At 33.2% G+C, this 17,576-nt stretch overlaps 2 protein-coding genes across 4 annotated transcripts in view; both read left to right on the top strand.

Annotated features, from left to right (window-relative positions):
* The window catches only part of LOC139092019 (arfGAP with SH3 domain, ANK repeat and PH domain-containing protein-like), a 59,731-nt gene extending 57,893 nt beyond the window's left edge, over positions 1-1,838 (top strand). For 2 of the 3 annotated variants that reach the window (XM_070642305.1, XM_070642306.1), the window contains exons 10-11: positions 1,132-1,308; positions 1,387-1,838. In XM_070642305.1, coding sequence (XP_070498406.1) covers positions 1,132-1,308; positions 1,387-1,584 — 375 coding nt within the window. In that variant the 3' untranslated portion in view covers positions 1,585-1,838. Of the gene's footprint in view, positions 1-888; positions 1,103-1,131; positions 1,309-1,386 lie in introns of those variants that run through there. The other variant, XM_070642307.1, reaches the window with a different exon arrangement.
* A 5,862-nt stretch (positions 1,839-7,700) lies between these two features.
* LOC139092029 (cilia- and flagella-associated protein 251-like) lies at positions 7,701-12,180 on the top strand. Its single transcript, XM_070642317.1, has 5 exons — positions 7,701-7,709; positions 11,022-11,205; positions 11,262-11,670; positions 11,717-11,901; positions 12,068-12,180. The coding sequence occupies exons 1-5, from the start codon at positions 7,701-7,703 to the stop codon at positions 12,178-12,180; spliced, it is 900 nt and encodes a 299-aa protein (XP_070498418.1).
* The last annotated feature ends 5,396 nt before the right edge of the window (positions 12,181-17,576 follow it).

Below are 17,576 nucleotides of genomic sequence, written 5' to 3'. Positions count from 1 at the left end.
AATCAATTTTGTTGAATTTTTGCTTTAATGATGCAAATTAAATGGAAATTCCGCTTCAAGGATGCAAATTTGATTGAATTTGAACTTCAAAGATGCAAACTTTATTTAACTTTTGCGTTAAAGATTCAAATTAAATTAAACTTTCGCTTCAAGGATGCAGATTTGATCAAACTTTTGCTTCAAAGATGCCAGATTAAGTTAAAAGTTTGCATCAAGGATGCAAATTTAATTGAATTTTAGCTTCAAAGATGCAAATTTGGTTAAAGTTTTGCTTACAAAATGCGATTTTGATTAAAATTTTGCTTGATGCAAATTTGATTCATTTTCACTTCACAGAAGGAAATTTGATCAAGTTTCTACTTTAAAGATGCTAAATTAGTCAAATTTGTGGCTTAATGGTTCTTCAAGATCAGATTCAGATTCAGATTGCTTTAAAGATGGAAATTTGATTGAATTTTCGCTTTAAAGATGCCAAATTAGTTTAAATTTCGCTTCAAGGATGCAAATTTGAATACATTTTGGTTCAATGATGCAAATTAAGTTGAAATTTCACTTCAAGGATGGAAATTTAATCAAATTTCAACTTCAAAGATGCAATTTGGTCGAATTTTTGCTTTTAAGATCCAGATTTAATTGAATTTTTGCAAATTGAGTTGAAATTTCGTTTAAAAGATGCAAAGTTGATTAAATGTTTGCCTTGTTTGCCTCAAAGATGCAAATATATTTAAATCCCTGCTTCAAAGATGCAGATTTTACTAAATTTCGCTTCAAAAACTGCAAATTTCCCTAAATGTTTGTCTAAAAGTCACAAACTTGCTTAATCTATTGCTTAAAATCACAAAATTTCTAAAATTCTCACCTCAAAGCTGCAAATCTTCTAATTTCTAGCTTCTTAAATGGAAACTGGTCTGAAATTCCAGCTTCAAAGATGCAAATCTATTCAAAATTAGTCTACCTTACCAAGTCAACAAGATTCTAATCCATGCAATAACCTAACCATTACCATAAATTCCAAAAAAAAATTAAAAGATTATAAAATTTAAATCCAGCACGATCAACATCAACGGCAACAACAACCCCCGATAGCCATAAAAGCAATTATCATAATCATCTCAAAAATTTTCATTTCAGTCATTTAATGATTCAATAACAAATTCATATGGTGATTATGGAAAATATGGTGAATTGGATTCATCATGTAGTACAATGGATACATCAAATAATTTAAATTCAAATAGCAGTTATTTAACTGATGATGGTTCACCCCGTAGCAGTCCAGGTGGTGTCACAATACAGCCAATAAATTATGTAAGTTAATTAAAATTGACAACTGACAATTAACTGTAAATTTCCATTCTTTTTTTTCATGTTTCATGTCCAATCCAGGCGGGCCTTAAAAGATGTCGCGCATTATACGATTGCAATGCTGATAATGATGATGAATTGGAATTTAAAGAGGGTGAAATACTTGTAGTTCTCAATGAGCGAACGGATGATGAGAATTGGATGGAAGGTGTAATTGAATCTGATCCATCAAGGCGTGGAATGTTTCCAGTTAGCTTCGTACACATCTTACCCGACTAAAATCTTTTATTATTATGTTACTATGATGACTATACTGTACACACTGACACAAACATAAACACACTCATTATCAAACATACATACACAAACACATAAATATGATATTTATTGAAATTGATGAATCAATATGAATTGACTGTAGCAAAAAAAAAAAAATTTAGATTAGAAATTGTCAAGAAAATTGAGTAACAATAGTCACTGGATGTGGGTGACTAAAGCGCATTTTATGGGAGATTGGAAAGTAAATTAATTGGTATGGATTTATTGGAATGGATTCATTGAAAGTGGTCGATTTATTGATAGTGAAAACCTTACTGGTTTTATACAGTCTCAGTTTTAACGAATTTGTGAGACTAAGACTAACATTGAGACCGAGACCGGATCAGAGACTTTAAAGGAATTTCTTAAAGTCTCGGTTTCTAAATAAAGTGATATCAGGTAGTCTTGATTTCGGAAATGAGACTGAGAACTCTTGATCTCGGATCTAAGACTCTGAAGTCTCAATATAGGTTTCATTGAAGGACTAAGAAAGAGAAAACTTAGTCTCTGGACGTCCTAGCCAACATGATGATTGACGCTTTTTCGCTCTAGATCAGTCTCTAGACTAAGACTTAGAAACATTGATCTCGGTATCTGGAATCTTCAACGTATTTAAAATTTTTTAGAGTTTTCTAAAGCCACTCTTCAAAAAAATTGTGGCTCCTCCTATATTAATAAACTCTAAATCATCTCAGAGTCGCCTAGAACTAAATAAGGGGTTCAATAGGATATTAATTGACTTAGTACTTACTTTGACATCTAAGTAGTGCAAGGTGGTACTTTGTAATTGACTTCACCTTAAGTCAACGGAGAGGTCTAAGTCCAAAACTTGGTTTGAGGACAATTTGAACAATTCCTTGAAAATTTCACATACATGTATAAAATATTCATAAAGTCTGATGTAGAAGGGTTCAAACTAGAACAACATAAATCATAATGTTTAAATGAAGCCTCGTGTCGCATGGAAGATGTGCAATCTATCGAGCTCGAAATCAAGACAAGTCAATTAAAGTCGACTTCAAGAGTATCGACTATGAGCTCTCTGCTCTATTTAAATCCCAGCCAACCAAATCATTCTACAAAAGCACCAACTCAATCCTCATAAAAATGCGCAAACCAAAAAAAAAGAAAACTTTTTATTCCATATTTATTATTGAAAAATGTTTTAGGTGAAATGAGCAATTTTATGTCATTTCAAAAATAAAAAAGTATAAAAAAAGAAATATTAAATGAACAAGAATGAAAAAAAAAATAAAAATTCCAATCTATATAGTGAAACAAAAAAAAAACCCATAATATAAATGAAAGGAAAAAAGCTAAAAAATTCACGTGTTATATTATTTATGAATGTAATAAGTAGAGAACTATTCTAATTTATTGATGATAATAATGTAACTAGACTAGCGAATGAGAAGAGATGAAAAATAAGGAAGATAAAAAAAATTTTTAACATAAAAAAAATCATATATTGTTGTCTATGCGTGAAAATATTTAATTTTTTACTACCCATAACACTCATTATGTCCCCCTTTTTATAAATCACGTGTGTTACTTTGTAAATGACAAAGTCTTACTTTTTATTGCATTTCTGTTTTCTTAATTTTATTAATTATTTTATAATTTTTATTTGTTTATTAATCAGAGGTCGGAGTCGAATTGAGTTTGACACAGTTCTGTGGGATTCAGTTGACATTTGCATCCCTATCAGGCAAGTTAAGCTGAGAGCAACGCTCATGAGCATGCTCATCGCTGTATTCAAGATAATCAAGCTCTCAAGAGCATGCTTTAAACCTGTTCCTGTATGAAACGCAAATTTCAATCAATTCCAACCAAACAGCAGCAAACTTATGTCGACTTCGACCTCTGCTATTTATCTATAACTTGTGAATACTCTATGTCAGTCACACATACACACATACATATGATTAATGATTATTATTACAACTACTGTATTATCTTAGGAATTATTAAATTGTCCTAATTTTGTCTTCTGTGACTCTTTTTCTTCCTATTATAAAATGATTTGTTAGGATTATTTAAGTAAAGTTGGAGGTTTTGGGGGGAAATGTGGGGGTTAGACGTTGGGAAATTTGGATATTTGAGTCGATGATGGCTTTAGTAGCTACTAATGGTGAAGCCGAGTATACATAAGTAGGTTATAGCTGAGCTCTGGAACTTCTGCTTTCCTCTCTGGGTAGCAATCTAACACAAAGAATTGTAATTTTTCAAAAACTTTGTTAATCATTAGCAGGACATGAAGTTGACCTGAAATTTATATTTAGTCAAACCAAATTGGGCTTCACAAAGGCACGGTCCCTTCATTATTGAAACCAAGACCGAGTCTGAGTCTCCTAAAAAATATTCCGACATTTCGGTTTTCAACAAATTTCGAGATTGATACCGAGAAGTGTTAGTCTCATCATTGGCAACTCTTAGAATCAGTTGTCCATCCAAACAATGACAAAAAATGCTTATCAAAGCAAATTTTAGTCGACTTCGAACTCTAGACTCAGTAGAAATATATCGGCTTTGTTCTTTGGTTAACAATGCAATGGAATTAAATATACAATAAATAGAAAGTTTTGATTTAAGCATTGTCAACTCGCAGAGTCAGGTTGAGTCAACTCGGGTCAAATCCTTCGTAGTTAAAGCTAAAATAAATAGTAGTTAAAATGCTAGTCGACTTCCTCATTATCAGCTCTAGACTTATTAGAAGTATGTCGAGATATTCTCAAAGAGGATTAGAGTTTGACACCTTGAAAACTATTTCTGAGTATGAGTACCTCAACCAGTATTTTTGATATAATTGTCACACAAAATTAAGACCCATACCCCACCAATCTAGCCATCTAAAAAAGCATTAAAATATTATATTTTCCAAATTTGAATCCTGTCTGGGAACCTGTCAAGCCCCCACAAAAATTCACTCTAAATCTCCCAACACAAAAAAAGAAGGAATTAATTAAACCGAATAAGGAAGAAAAATTGAAATTGTTTTTTCATATCATAACGCGAATTTTACCAAATATATTATAATATATTTTAAATAAACAGACACAACATACACGAATATAAAGTTGTATGCGATTATTTTTATTAATCTATGTAAATTATTTAATTATAATTAAGATAATATTATTATTACTATTTTTTTGTTATTTATATAAAGACAAAATAAGTTTTTTTCGTGCCAGTATGAAAACACACACACACACACAAATACATAAGAAATGAATCAATTTATTTTTAAATAATTATTTGTTAGAGAAAAAATTTAATACTATTTAAAGCAACATGGAATGAAGAATTGAAAAAAAATGCAGGATATTAAAAAAATTAAGAAAAGAAAGAGAAAAAAAAAAATTGAAAATAAAGAGAAAAAAAAATAATTCATTTGAGCTATTCAAAAAAAAAAGTATTTAAAAAATTTAATTTGAATTTTATTGAACATATTTCAAAAATTCTTTCAAGGATGTTTCAGGCAAGTTCCAGGATATTATGGATTTTTGGAGTATTTATCAAGTATTTTCAGTGTTTGATTTTTGACTATCTTTTGTTAGGCATGCTGACTCTAGTCAACACCAACAGGTCGAACTATAACACCATGTTTGATTACATACTAGGGTTATCATTGCTTAAACTAAAATGTATGGAGATCCAGCCCTCATTACAGATTTTTATTATCCCGAATGGAACAAGTTTAAAAATTGACTAAAAATCTGGTCTAAACTTGTGTGACTCTGCTTTTGGAATTTCGATAGAATTTTAATCAAATCCTGGCTCCAAGTTACAGTCACACCGACCTTATACCGGACTTATGAACGAACAAACGCTTAGTGCTATTTAGAGATGTTCAGTGTGTATACTTTGAATCTATAAATTAATGTATTATGTAAATTAAATCAAAGTGAACAAACTGGACTGGACATGTTGTTAGACCTGTAGCTCCATTTAGTAAGGTCTTTAAGTTTGACTTAATCGATGACAAGATCGCGTTAGTGATTAAAACACATCCAAAAAAGGTAACAATAGAGAAAGTATTAGACTAGGTATTAAGATTTGGAAAGCAATGACAAGCGCTTGACAAAGTTTCAGATGAATTGTATTGGAAGTCATGGATCTGGATCACTGGATCACAATTAATCTGTACTACCATTAAAGTAGTGTAAGTTAACAGAAATATTTTTAATAAAATTTACAAAATATCTTTCAAATTTTCTTAAAATTTAACACAAAATTAACGATTTTTAAATTTTTGAATTGAAGCTTTTGAAAAGCTCCAAACTGCTACAAAAAGCTTTCAATTTCAAATTCCAACGGTTTCTAACTGCTACACATGATAAAATCATTCTATTCTCCAACACATGTTGGCAACAAAAGAAAAAAGCGAATAGAAAAAAAAAGTCTCAATTGAATTCATTCTCGCAGCAAATAATAAAACAATAGAAAAAATATAATAATAAAGAATATTTTTTTGAATAAATAAATTATGAATTAATATAATAATATCTCATCGTAAGAATCACATGACAAATGTGTAAAATAAAATGTTGATGACATCACATTTTGACATTTTATGAAATAAATTTATTCATATTTCACAAATAAAATAGTTTATTTATAAATGGCGTTTTTTTTGGAGGGAAGGTGTCTACAACCATAAACAGCAAATGTAGGAACATGACTTGCGGCATCACGCACCCTTTCAACATTAAAATATTACTGGCTGGTTTTCAATCAATTTAACTTTAATTTAATTACATTCTCAATCTTCCACTTCGTCGTCGTCGCCGTAAAAGTGTGGATAAAGTCGTGATGGTGGCAAGAGACATTTCTTGGGCTGAAAATTAAATTTTATTTGCATACATGGCCACAGAAATGGATGAAAATTTTCCATCGACATTTTTATTATTATGCAATCAACATTTTTTTTTCTGCAATGTGCGTCGATGCTTCTGTTTATTTTCATACAAGTCGTAAAGATTTTTAACATGAAATTTCCGCTCATTCTCTTTTGCAGATGATGTTGATTATGTTACGATGTTCATGATGCTATTAGTAACTTTGATTCTTGTTGTTATTGATTGATAGCTTAGGGAGGGAAAAGATGAGTGAATTTTAAGATGCATATTGGGTGAGGTGGATATTAAGACTTAAATCAAGCTCTTGCTTGCTTGCTCAATCAAGTTTAGACAGTTCAAAAGTCTTGCACAGTCCTTAGGAGTTTCTGAGCCTTTGAGAATGCTGGTAACTCTGATAGTGATTGCTTTCCTAAATTACAGGGATCCCAGAGTGGTATACGACCATAAAATAGTTCAAAATCAGCAGTCACGCCTGTACAGCTTAATTTGGATAATCGATCCAAAATTCAGCATCGGGCCGGTATGACTCTGGCATGGATTTAAACCAAATCTGGCGCCAAGTCAGAGTCATACTAGAATGAGGAAGAATTTCTGATTTTTTACCCGATTTTAGCTATTTGAGAGGTTCTCAAGGTATATTTATGTAGTTTTCCATTTTCTTAATAGTATGCAGACGTAGAGGTACTCTAGTAGCTGTATTTGATCATTTGGGATACTTTTCTGATTACTCGACCATAGAACGTGAACTGTGTAGTTGTAATTATGGAAAAAAATATCAGAATGAAGGATGAGATTTAAGAGTCAGACATGGATCAGACCTTATTATATCAATTAAAAGGGGAGAAATCTTGACCCTAAACCCCAATATTTGGCGATTAGGGTTTTCAATCCCGGGATCAAAATGCATATAAATCAATTCCGGGATTGAAAACCCTATTGGCGATACACTTGGTAAGATTCCTCCTGAACCTCAAAAATCATTTTAAACACATTTAATATTCAAAAACTTAATTTAACATCATTCTCAAATAATTTAAGTATTATTCCTTAATACGACATTTTACATGAATTTCACTATATTTAAGGCCTCTAATAATGTCTCAACCAAATGATCAAAAAGTCCATTTTCAAAATTTGAACAGAGAATTTAGGTGACAGAGCCAACAACAGGGTCACATGAAAAACCTTCAGAAACCTTAAGTTCCACATAGGAACATGGTTGCAGTAAGTAAGTAATTTTCAAAATTATATCCAACGTTATCCATCAAAAAAATGCGCGAAAATCCAATCAATCCCGAGTGACATTCTCAAAAAATCTGTTATTATTATTTTCTTTAAATTTATATATGTAGATCTATATAGAAAAGATATTGCACAATAATTCTCAATTAACATTAATTTATATTTATTCATAAAACAACATAAAATGTTTTATAGCTACTGCCATGCCAGTGAAGTGAGTGAGTGAGAAAGAGGATGAAAGAGAAGACGCAGAGAAAACATTTTTTGTAATTTATTTTATACATTATATATATATATAAGTTTTAATTAATTAATTAAATTGAATGGAAGATATTAATATAATAAAACATTTATGGGAGTACATACATATTCGTTATATTGCCATATTTTCTGCTTTTCTTATTCTTAAACACACTCTCTCTTACTCTCGTCTATATTCATTCAATCTACTTAAAATATATATATATATTTTGTAGAACATCCATAAATTATTCAACAATTTCCTACAATATATATATATTTTAACTAGGAATTGTCTACGTTGTGCGTAATGAGGAAATGTTAAATTAACTATATTTTTAATATTTTATTGTTATAAAAATCTAAATTTAGTTTTTAAAAAATTCAATTTAATTTCAATCAAATTTATATTTATTTTAAAAATTAAATATAAAAAAATAATTAAAATTTATTATCTCAATTAAAAATACATTATTAGAAAAATTAAGAATATCAATTTGATCCATTTTCAACATAACATTAATAATAATAACAATATTTTAGGAACTACAATCCTTTTTATTATGTTTCTATTACTTTTTATCGATAATTATTTCGACCTTTATTAATTGTCATCTTCAGGATAAATTCAAATGTAAAAATTGAACAAATATTAAAAATTTTTCTGTAAAACTACCCAAATTATTAAAAAATCGCAGTAATATTTGGTCGAAATAATTATCGATAAAAAGTAATAGAAACATAATAAAAAGGATTGTAGTTCCTAAAATATTGTTATTATTAGAAAAATTAAGGTTTTGAAATTTTGTTTAAATTTAACTTTTTTAAAAAAATAATAATCATTAAAATTTGGATTTTGTTAAACTTGAAACTTAGTAAAAAAAAGTTTAATTTTTAATTTTTAAGATTTAGATTTAAAATAAATTAATCTTGAAGCTTAAATTTTTTAATTGAATTTTTCAAAATTATAAGTTTAATTAAAATTTTTAAAATTCAATTTTTTTTATTTTTTGAGATTTTACTAAATTTAAAAATAACTCCGCAATATTTGACTTTTAAACTAAAATTAATTTAAATGTTTTTCCTAATTAAATTTCAAATTTTTATTCGAAATAATCATTAATTTTTAACTTTTAAAATTTTTATTAATTTTTAAGTTTCAAAAATTTTAAAATTTAACAATTCAAAAAAAAAATCAAATTTCCAATTTCAAAAAAATTCAAACTTTTAAATTCAAAAAACTTTGAAATTTTCAAATTAAAAATATTTAAAATTTTAGAATTAAGAAAATTGAAATTTTCTAATCCAAAAATTTTGTAAATTTTTCAAATCTAAAAATTTTGTAAATATGTAAATTCAAATTTTGAAATTTTTCAATTCAAAAATTTTAAATTTTCCAATTTTTTCAATAATTACAGACAATTTCAGAAAATTATATAACAAAATTAGTAACATATATCCACATTATTATTACTTTTTTTCCCTCTTATGAGTTCCATACCCCGTCGCCTCTCCATTTCACTCACTCACTCTTGTATTAATTAAAATTAACTACTTACTCCAATATTAATGTTATTTTATTGATTAATATTATGTTGTTGAGTAAGTAAATGGATTATATTATGTTATACATATCCATAGATATAGACACGGATATTTATTGCTGTGCTGAAAGAATCTGTGATTATATGAAAGTTTTTATAGATTTATTTATATTTTTTTCAAAACTTTGTTCTGTATGCGAATAGAGTCTGGATTGTTTTATAGAAAAGATTAATAATTTAAATGAGATTGGTCCTTGGTTGGATACTTTTTGGATGTATAGTCGAAGATTATTGATTATTATTGGAATTTTCGGCATTCCAGTGAAAAAGCGTTAAATGTCTAGTTGGTTATGTAGTCGGACAATCGACTCAAAGGTCTCAGGTTCGATCCCAGAGCAAGATTAGTTGAATTTGGGTGCTTTTTCGATGTTCTGGCCACACCAACTCCGGGATGTGTCCTCGCGACAGACAGATTGTGGCTAGTTACGTTGCATTGATAAGTCTTGGGTCATGCAAATCATTAAAATGAAGGCAAGGGGGTCAAAAAAGTAATTTGTACCGTTTTGTGTATTTTTGTCTTTTTGGCTTTCTTCCTTGTATTGAGGTGTGCCTGTATAGATGAATATCACTAACTCACGTATATTTCAAGCAAATTTAACCAAAATTTTGTTACAAAAATTGAAAAGAATTCAAATTTTTCATTAATCAACTGATTTCTACTCTCCAAGCAGCTTTCCTTCCAATTTCTCCACTTCCACCTCCCATCCACTATTTTCCCATCCACATCCATATCAACTAGAACCAGCAACATTTTTATTCCTCTCTACAAAACGAATCAGAATGAAAAAAAAAAGATGAAAAATTAAAATAATCACATTTGTTCCTCACTAATTTATTTAATTGCGATTCGATCAACAAAATGATGGAACCTGCCAGTCAGAACACAACTTCACATTTGTTTTGCAACATTTTTTATTTACCTACCATTCTCATTCGTTGCTAATTTTTTTAAATGTACATAAAAAAAGAGAAATTTTCTTCCAATTGACATTTCCTCCTCCATTAATTTTATTTTACATCTTTTTTTTTTTGTCCATTTTAGCTTCCTTGCCAATGAGGAAGTTCCTTTAATCGAGTAAAAAGAAATTATTAAAGACTTTTTTTTTTATTTTCTGTGCTGTTTAATAAATTGCATCCCTTTTAAGAGGTGTACATTTATTTAGTGGGGCTGATGTAAGTAAAATTTAATTTGATTTTTAAAGGAATCAACAGAATGAAGGCAGAAAATACGACCAGAACATACAGAAAAGACCAGAAGAGACGGAACCAGAAGAGTCAGAACCAGAATAGTCGGAACCAGAATATTCGGAACCAGAAGAGACTGAACCAGAAGAGTCAGAACCAGAAGAGTCAGAACCAGAAGAGTCGGAACCAGAAAAGGAGCAACTAGAAGAGACGGAACCAGAATTGACGGAACCAGAAGAGTTGGAACCTGAAGATCCGGAACCAGAATAGTCGAAACCAGAAGATTCGGAACCAGAAGAGACGGAACCAGAAGAGACGAAACCAGAAAAGACGGAACCAGAAGAGGCGGAACCAGAAGAGACGGAACCAGAAAAGACAGAACCAGAAGAGACGGAATCAGAAAAGACGGAACCAGAAGAGACGGAACCAGAAGAGATGGAATCAGAAGAGTCGGAACCAGAAGAGACGGAACCAGAAGAGTCGGAACCAGAAAAATCGGAAGCAGAAGAGACGAAACCAGAAGAGACTGAACCAAAAGATACGGAACCAGAAGAGACGGAACCAGAAGAGACGGAACCAAAAGAGACGGAACTAGAAGAGACGGAACCAGAAGAGAAGGAACCAGAAGAGAAGGAACCACAAGAGTTAGAACCAGAAGAGACGGAACCAAAAGAGACAGAACCAGAAGAGTCAGAACCAGAAGAGTCGGAACCAGAAGAGACGGAACCAGAAGAGTCGGAACCAGAAGAGTCGGAACCAGAAGAGTCGGAACCAGAAGAGACGGAACCAGAAGAGTCAGAACCAGAAGAGTCGGAACCAGAAGAGTCGGAACCAGAAGAGACGGAACCAGAAGAGACGAAACCAGAAAATAAGGAATCAGAAGAGACGGAACCAGAAGAGTCGGAACCAGAAGAGTCAGAACCAGAACAGTCGGTACCAGAAGAGTCGGAACCAGAAGAGTCGGAACCAGAAGAGTCGGAACAACCAGAAGAGTCGGAACAACCAGAAGAGTCGGAACCAGAAGAGACCGAACCAGAAGAGAAGGAACCAGAAGAGACGGAACCAGAAGAGTCGGAACCAGAAGAGACCGAACCAGAAGAGAAGGAGCCAGAAGAGACGGAACCAGAAGAGTCGGAACCAGAAGAGTCAGAACCAGAACAGTCGGAACCAGAAGAGTCGGAACCAGAAGAGTCGGAACCAGAAGAGACGAAAAGAAATGACAGCAATCGCTAAAGAATCTGACCAAACCAACTGTCCAAGCCACCCAAATCCTCCCGATTCCTTAACGACTTTAAAGAATTTCACACCCAGCATGCTTCCTTAAAGCACACAAAAGAGAAAAGGAAAAGAAAAATCGATTTGAACAAAAACCATCGACAATTACTCACAGTTCATTGCTACTTACGACTGTGAATCATCCATAAATGAAAGAACAAAAAAAAGTAGCAACAACAAGCAACCGACGAGACGAGAAAAATAAGCTGAGAAGATGTAAGTGGATGGGTGTGAGTAAGGAATGAAAGAAAAACATTCGGCATGACAATAGAAAAAGATTAAAGTACGGCAATTGCAATTTTCAATTCTTTCAAGTGAGAAACAGCAGCAATTTAGGTCATAAAAGGTCCTTGAAAATTGCAAACAATTTGAAAGCTCACTTTTTCCATTCATTGAAGTTTCCCGTCGATGAAAATTCCTTTCTGTTTTTTTGTGTATAAAAAATGCAACAGATACCGGTGAGTCTCTTTTCCTTACTCCTTTTGCTCAGCATTTTCATGGCTGTTTTCATGTGAAACGCATCATGAAATATGCATTGCATTTCTCAGAAGATGAGAAGATGAGAATTGTAAGGAAGAGATGAGTGTGAGGAGTTGGAGATGGAGATGAATGAATTGAATTGTATGAGAAAATGTGAATGTGCAGATTTCCTTTTTCTGCTGTGTTTTTTTTCTCGATATACTTTGAGATGCTGTTTGTCATTTTTCATTTTGACAGTATTTTGTCTTTTTGGATGATTCCTAGGGATGGTAACTAGTGAGTGTATGTAAGTTTGGTGCCTTCATTTACCTTAGTTGTCTGTGTAGGAATGAAAGTGTTGAACGTACTATCATTGATCCATCTGAAAGACTAATATCACTTAAGCGACTTCCTATGCTACACTTGCCATTAGAACGCAACTTCTTGTTCACCCTGCTCCTTCAAAAAGTATTTCGTTAGACGTGAACGATCCCTTAAGGAGGTCCAACATTTTAATAATGAAATTTTAATTCTATCCCGAGCATTAAAGATGTTCAAATTGACGATATGGTAGCTAAAAGGCAAGTTGATGTCTAACTTGGATTTCACCAGGACCCGGAAATCTGCTTTTCTCGCGATTTAGAGGTGCAGGCCTCTAACTTTACGCTTTATCTTATAGTTCGTCTAAGGTTGCAGACCTACTTATCTTAAAGCTCGTTTAAGACTTCAGGCTTACAGTTTTGGACGAACACTAGTTCTAACGCATTTTTATTTTGAACGTGGATCCGAATAACTGCTTTTTAAAAGCCTTTGTTGTCAATATAACTTGACGTTGATAATACGGTGATGATTTTTACATGTCTGTCATTTAGATGGATTAATTAAGTGACTCAGCAATACTATGTCATCAACTGGCAACTTGAAACTTATTGATGCTCAGATTTGTGATATGCCCGAACAGGACAATCCGATAAATTGATAAAAAATCCGGCCTCAGGTTAGTGTGACTCTGTTTTTGTGCCGGACTCTATTTAAACCATTCTAAAGATACGCTAATGTCTAGAATCACCAGGATTTCAAAGTTTGTTAAAAATATTCCTTTTTTTTTTTTTAAAATAAACTTTTTATTCATTAAATTTTTAACTTAATTATGTACAAAGTTTGGATACATTTTATTTGTATTTAAATTTTTAAAGGATTCTGACTTATCGCCTTCATCACTTAGTTTTTGATTTTATTTTGAAATTGTTTTGCTTTAATTTATGTTGTGGTTTATTCGGTGTTTCGCGACGCAAGACGAGTGTTGAAGTTCGCTTGCAACTTTCCGACGTAGTCCTCAATAGAGGGTATTTTTGCTTCAGTATGTAGATCTGATATCCTTTCATATCTTGTTTTGTTGAGAACAATTCTCAAGAATTTGTTTTGTAGTACTTGTAGTTTTTGTAGATGTGTTTTTGCCATCCGTTCAAATGCTGGACAGCCGTATGTGAAGATGGGTCTCACGGCTAGCTTGTAGATGAGAAGTTTGTTTCGAACGTCGAGATGTGAGTTCCTGCTGATGAGGGGATAAAGTAGTCTTAGTGCAGTGTGAGCTCTGTTGGTCACATATTCTACATGCTGCTTTAATGTCACTCTCTTGTCGATTATCATTCCCAGATATTTAGCTTCGGTTTCCCATTTGATGTTTTCGTTGAGGAATTTGATGTTGTCTCTAGGAAGTTGCCTGGAGTACCTATTTGTGATGAATAAGGCTTGAGTCTTCTGTTTGTTGAGATTTATTTTCCATTTGTTCATGTATTGTTGTACTTTTCTTCCAGTGTGTTGTAGATGTGTTACAATATCGGCTGAGTTTTCTGCAGAATGATACAATGCAGTATCATCTGCGAAGAGTGCGATATTGTTGGTTGTTTCTCTTACAATATCATATGTGTAGATGTTGTAGAGAGTTGGTGAAAGCACTGCTCCTTGTGGTACTCCGAATTTGATTTCATTGGTTTCTGAGAACTGACCTTTAATAAAAACTGAGAAAGTTCTTTCACTTAGGAAAGATCTTACAGTTTTTATAAGTGGTAGTGGAAACCCTAATTTGATCATTTTAAACAAGAGTCCGTTATGCCAGACTCTGTCAAATGCTTTCTCCACATCTAGGAAGATCATTCCTGTTGATTTCTTCCTGTTTATGTTTTCCTTTGCTGTTTTGATTACTTTGATGAGTTGGTGAGATGTTGATCGTCCTGTGCGAAAGCCACACTGTTGAGTCGGAATGATGTTGTTATCCTCCAGATGCTCGTTTATTCTATTCAGCAATACTCTCTCCAATATTTTGCTTAGGGAACTAAGCAAGCTTATTGGCCTATAGCTGCTCACTTCGTTTGCTGGTTTGCCAGGTTTTGGGATCGGGATTACTTTAGCTTTTTTCCAAACTTTCGGAAAATAGTTAAGTTTGAGACACGTGTTGATGATGAACTTCAAATATTCGAAGCCTTTTGGTGGAAGATTTTTGAGGAGTATGTTGTTGACATCGTCTAATCCTGGTGCTTTAGGATTTTTCAGATTTCTTACAATGTATGAGATTTCCTCTACATTTGTAAGTTCTGTGCAGTCACTATTTCCTCCTTCCAATGTTTCCTTCACTGCGTTGTCTACTTCCTGGGTATGTACTGGGTTGTTGTCCTCAAGTGGATTTTCGTGAGCTTTACGAAAATAGTCACTGAGAACGCTGGCTTTTTCCTTATTAGTGATGAATGTTCTATCTGCATCAATCAGCGGTGGCATCGATTTTGAACCTTTCTTGCAATGCTTTGCAATCCTCCAGACTGTTTGGTTTGATGGTTGGATTTCTGAAAGCCGCTTATTCCAGTTTGTATTTTTGAGTTCCTTAATTTTGTCTTTGATGACTTTCTGTAGGATGTTTAATTCAGTTTTGATTTGATTATCTCTGCTACGTTGCCATCTTCGTCGAAGACTTCTTTTCGTCCTGATTAAGTCTTTGATTTCTGGTGTGAGCTTTGTCGATTCAAAGTTGATCTTTCTCTTCTTCACAGTTTTGTTTCTTGAATCCATGATGAGTTCTGAGAATACTTTGATATGATGTTCTATCTCCTCTACGGTGTTGCACGGGTTTTCCAGAGTGCTGTCTTCGATGCGACGAGTTATATAAGATTTAAATTTTTTCCAGTTGGCATTTCTGTAGTCATATCTGTAAACTGTGTTGTCTGTTCTGTCAACTTTGGATGTCCTGATTTGAAAATACACAGCGCAATGGTCACTCATTGCCTCTGTGCATTTTAGTTCTGTAGTGTTCAGACTGGAATTTGAGAGCATTAGGTCGATTGTTGATACAGATTTCGTCGGATCTTCTGGATAATACGTTGGTGAATCGGGGTAGTAGATCATGAACTCCCCGGACATATCCTGTAGTATTGTCCCGGCTTTGTTTGCTACGTTGCAATTCCACTCTCGATGTTTTGCATTGAAGTCTCCGCAGATGTAGTAGTTTCCTCTGATGTTTGTTATTTTGTTGATGTCATCTCTTAGATGATCGTCTATTTCCTTCCTTTGCTTCCTCCTGGAAGATAGACGGAGAGGATGTGGCAGCTTATTGATTCGTTGATGAAGACTTTTATTCCGATGCATTCTATTAGCTTTGTGTTGTAACTTGGTTGAAGCTGATGTTTTAGATTTCTTTTGACAATGATCGCAACACCACCTTTTGGTCTATCAATGCGATCAAATCGATGAATTACGTAGTCAGGATGCGAGTCTACTTTGGAGTTTGGTTTTAGAAATGTTTCCGATATGCACGCAACATCAACGTTTTGCATGCTGAGGTAGTCGAGAAATGCTAACATCTTATCTGCAAGGCTGTTAGCATTCCAGTAAATTACGTTGATTCTTTGGTGACTACAATCCATGTTGACTCATGTAGATTTTGGCAACTTTTTGGCCGATGGCTTGTTGTACCTGTTCCTCTTTTAGGTACTCTGGCTTTTTGGTGATGATTTCGATGAATGAGTTGATGAAGAACATGCATTCATCGATTGTGCCTTGGGCTGGTGAAATTTGTTCCTTTGTATTACCACTGGATGAAGGTTCAGGATCGACCTTGTTTGTTTCCAAGGTTAGTGAATTGAAGTCTAGGTCCATAATTTCTACAACCTGCGTTGAGTTCTGTTGATGATTGTTATTGGTCTTTGGCTTTGACCTGTTGTTATTTCCATTCCTTCCCCTTCTCCTGTTTCTTCGTGTTTTGTTTTGATTTCCCTGATTTGAGGGTTTCTGTTGTGGATGATTATTTTGCGATTTTATGGTGACTGGTGCGGAGGTTTCAGAAGCTGGTTTTCTAGATGTTGTTGGTACCGGTTCTGGGATACTCCTAGCTGGTCTTTGTGATGTAAATTGATCAGATCCGCCTGATCGTTCACCTGCTTTTGATGTTGGTGGAGCATTCCTTTGTTGTCCAGCAGGATTTCGTGAATTCCTTTGTTGTCCAGCAGGATTTCGTGAATTCCTTTGTTGTTCACCTGATGGTCTGTTTTGATTTCGGTTGTTGTCGTTCATTGATTTAGCTTTCCACTTCTCGATTATTTGTTTCCTGATGTTGCATTCTTGTGAGATTGCTGTATGTTTCTCGCCGCAGAAGTGACACTTTAGTTTTTCGATTGGGACCTTGTTGGTTTCAATCGAAATGTAAGGACAGGTTTTTGAATCATGCTGTTCAGAGCATCTGAAACAGATTAGTGGTTTGTTACAACCACGTTGTCCATGACCAAACTGCAAACATTTCGAACAGAAAGAAGGTCCGTTACGCTTGTTGTTGTATTTAGCCCATTTTACTTTGAAGCCGTAGACACAGTTAACCTTTCGAAGGTTTTCCAAAATGTTACCTTCCTGTACTTTATTAAAATACAGAAGGTAGTTCTGGTCGTCGTCGTTTTCGTGTCTCCTTTGTTTCATTGTCATTTTGACAATTTTAACTGGTGATATGTTTTCCGTTTTCAACTCCTTTTCCAAGTCTACGATCTCCATCATTGGAAGTCCGTAGAGCACGAATTTCATCTGTGGTTCCTGGTTTGCATAGGTGTGA

This window comes from Chironomus tepperi, unplaced genomic scaffold (assembly GCF_022539635.2).
Source record: "Chironomus tepperi strain 1889 unplaced genomic scaffold, CSIRO-AGI_Ctep_v1 contig_285, whole genome shotgun sequence".
NCBI classification, from domain to species: Eukaryota; Metazoa; Arthropoda; class Insecta; order Diptera; family Chironomidae; genus Chironomus; species Chironomus tepperi.
The sequence above is the reverse complement of the archived record's forward strand: the minus strand, read 5'-3'. Positions and strand labels throughout refer to the sequence as shown.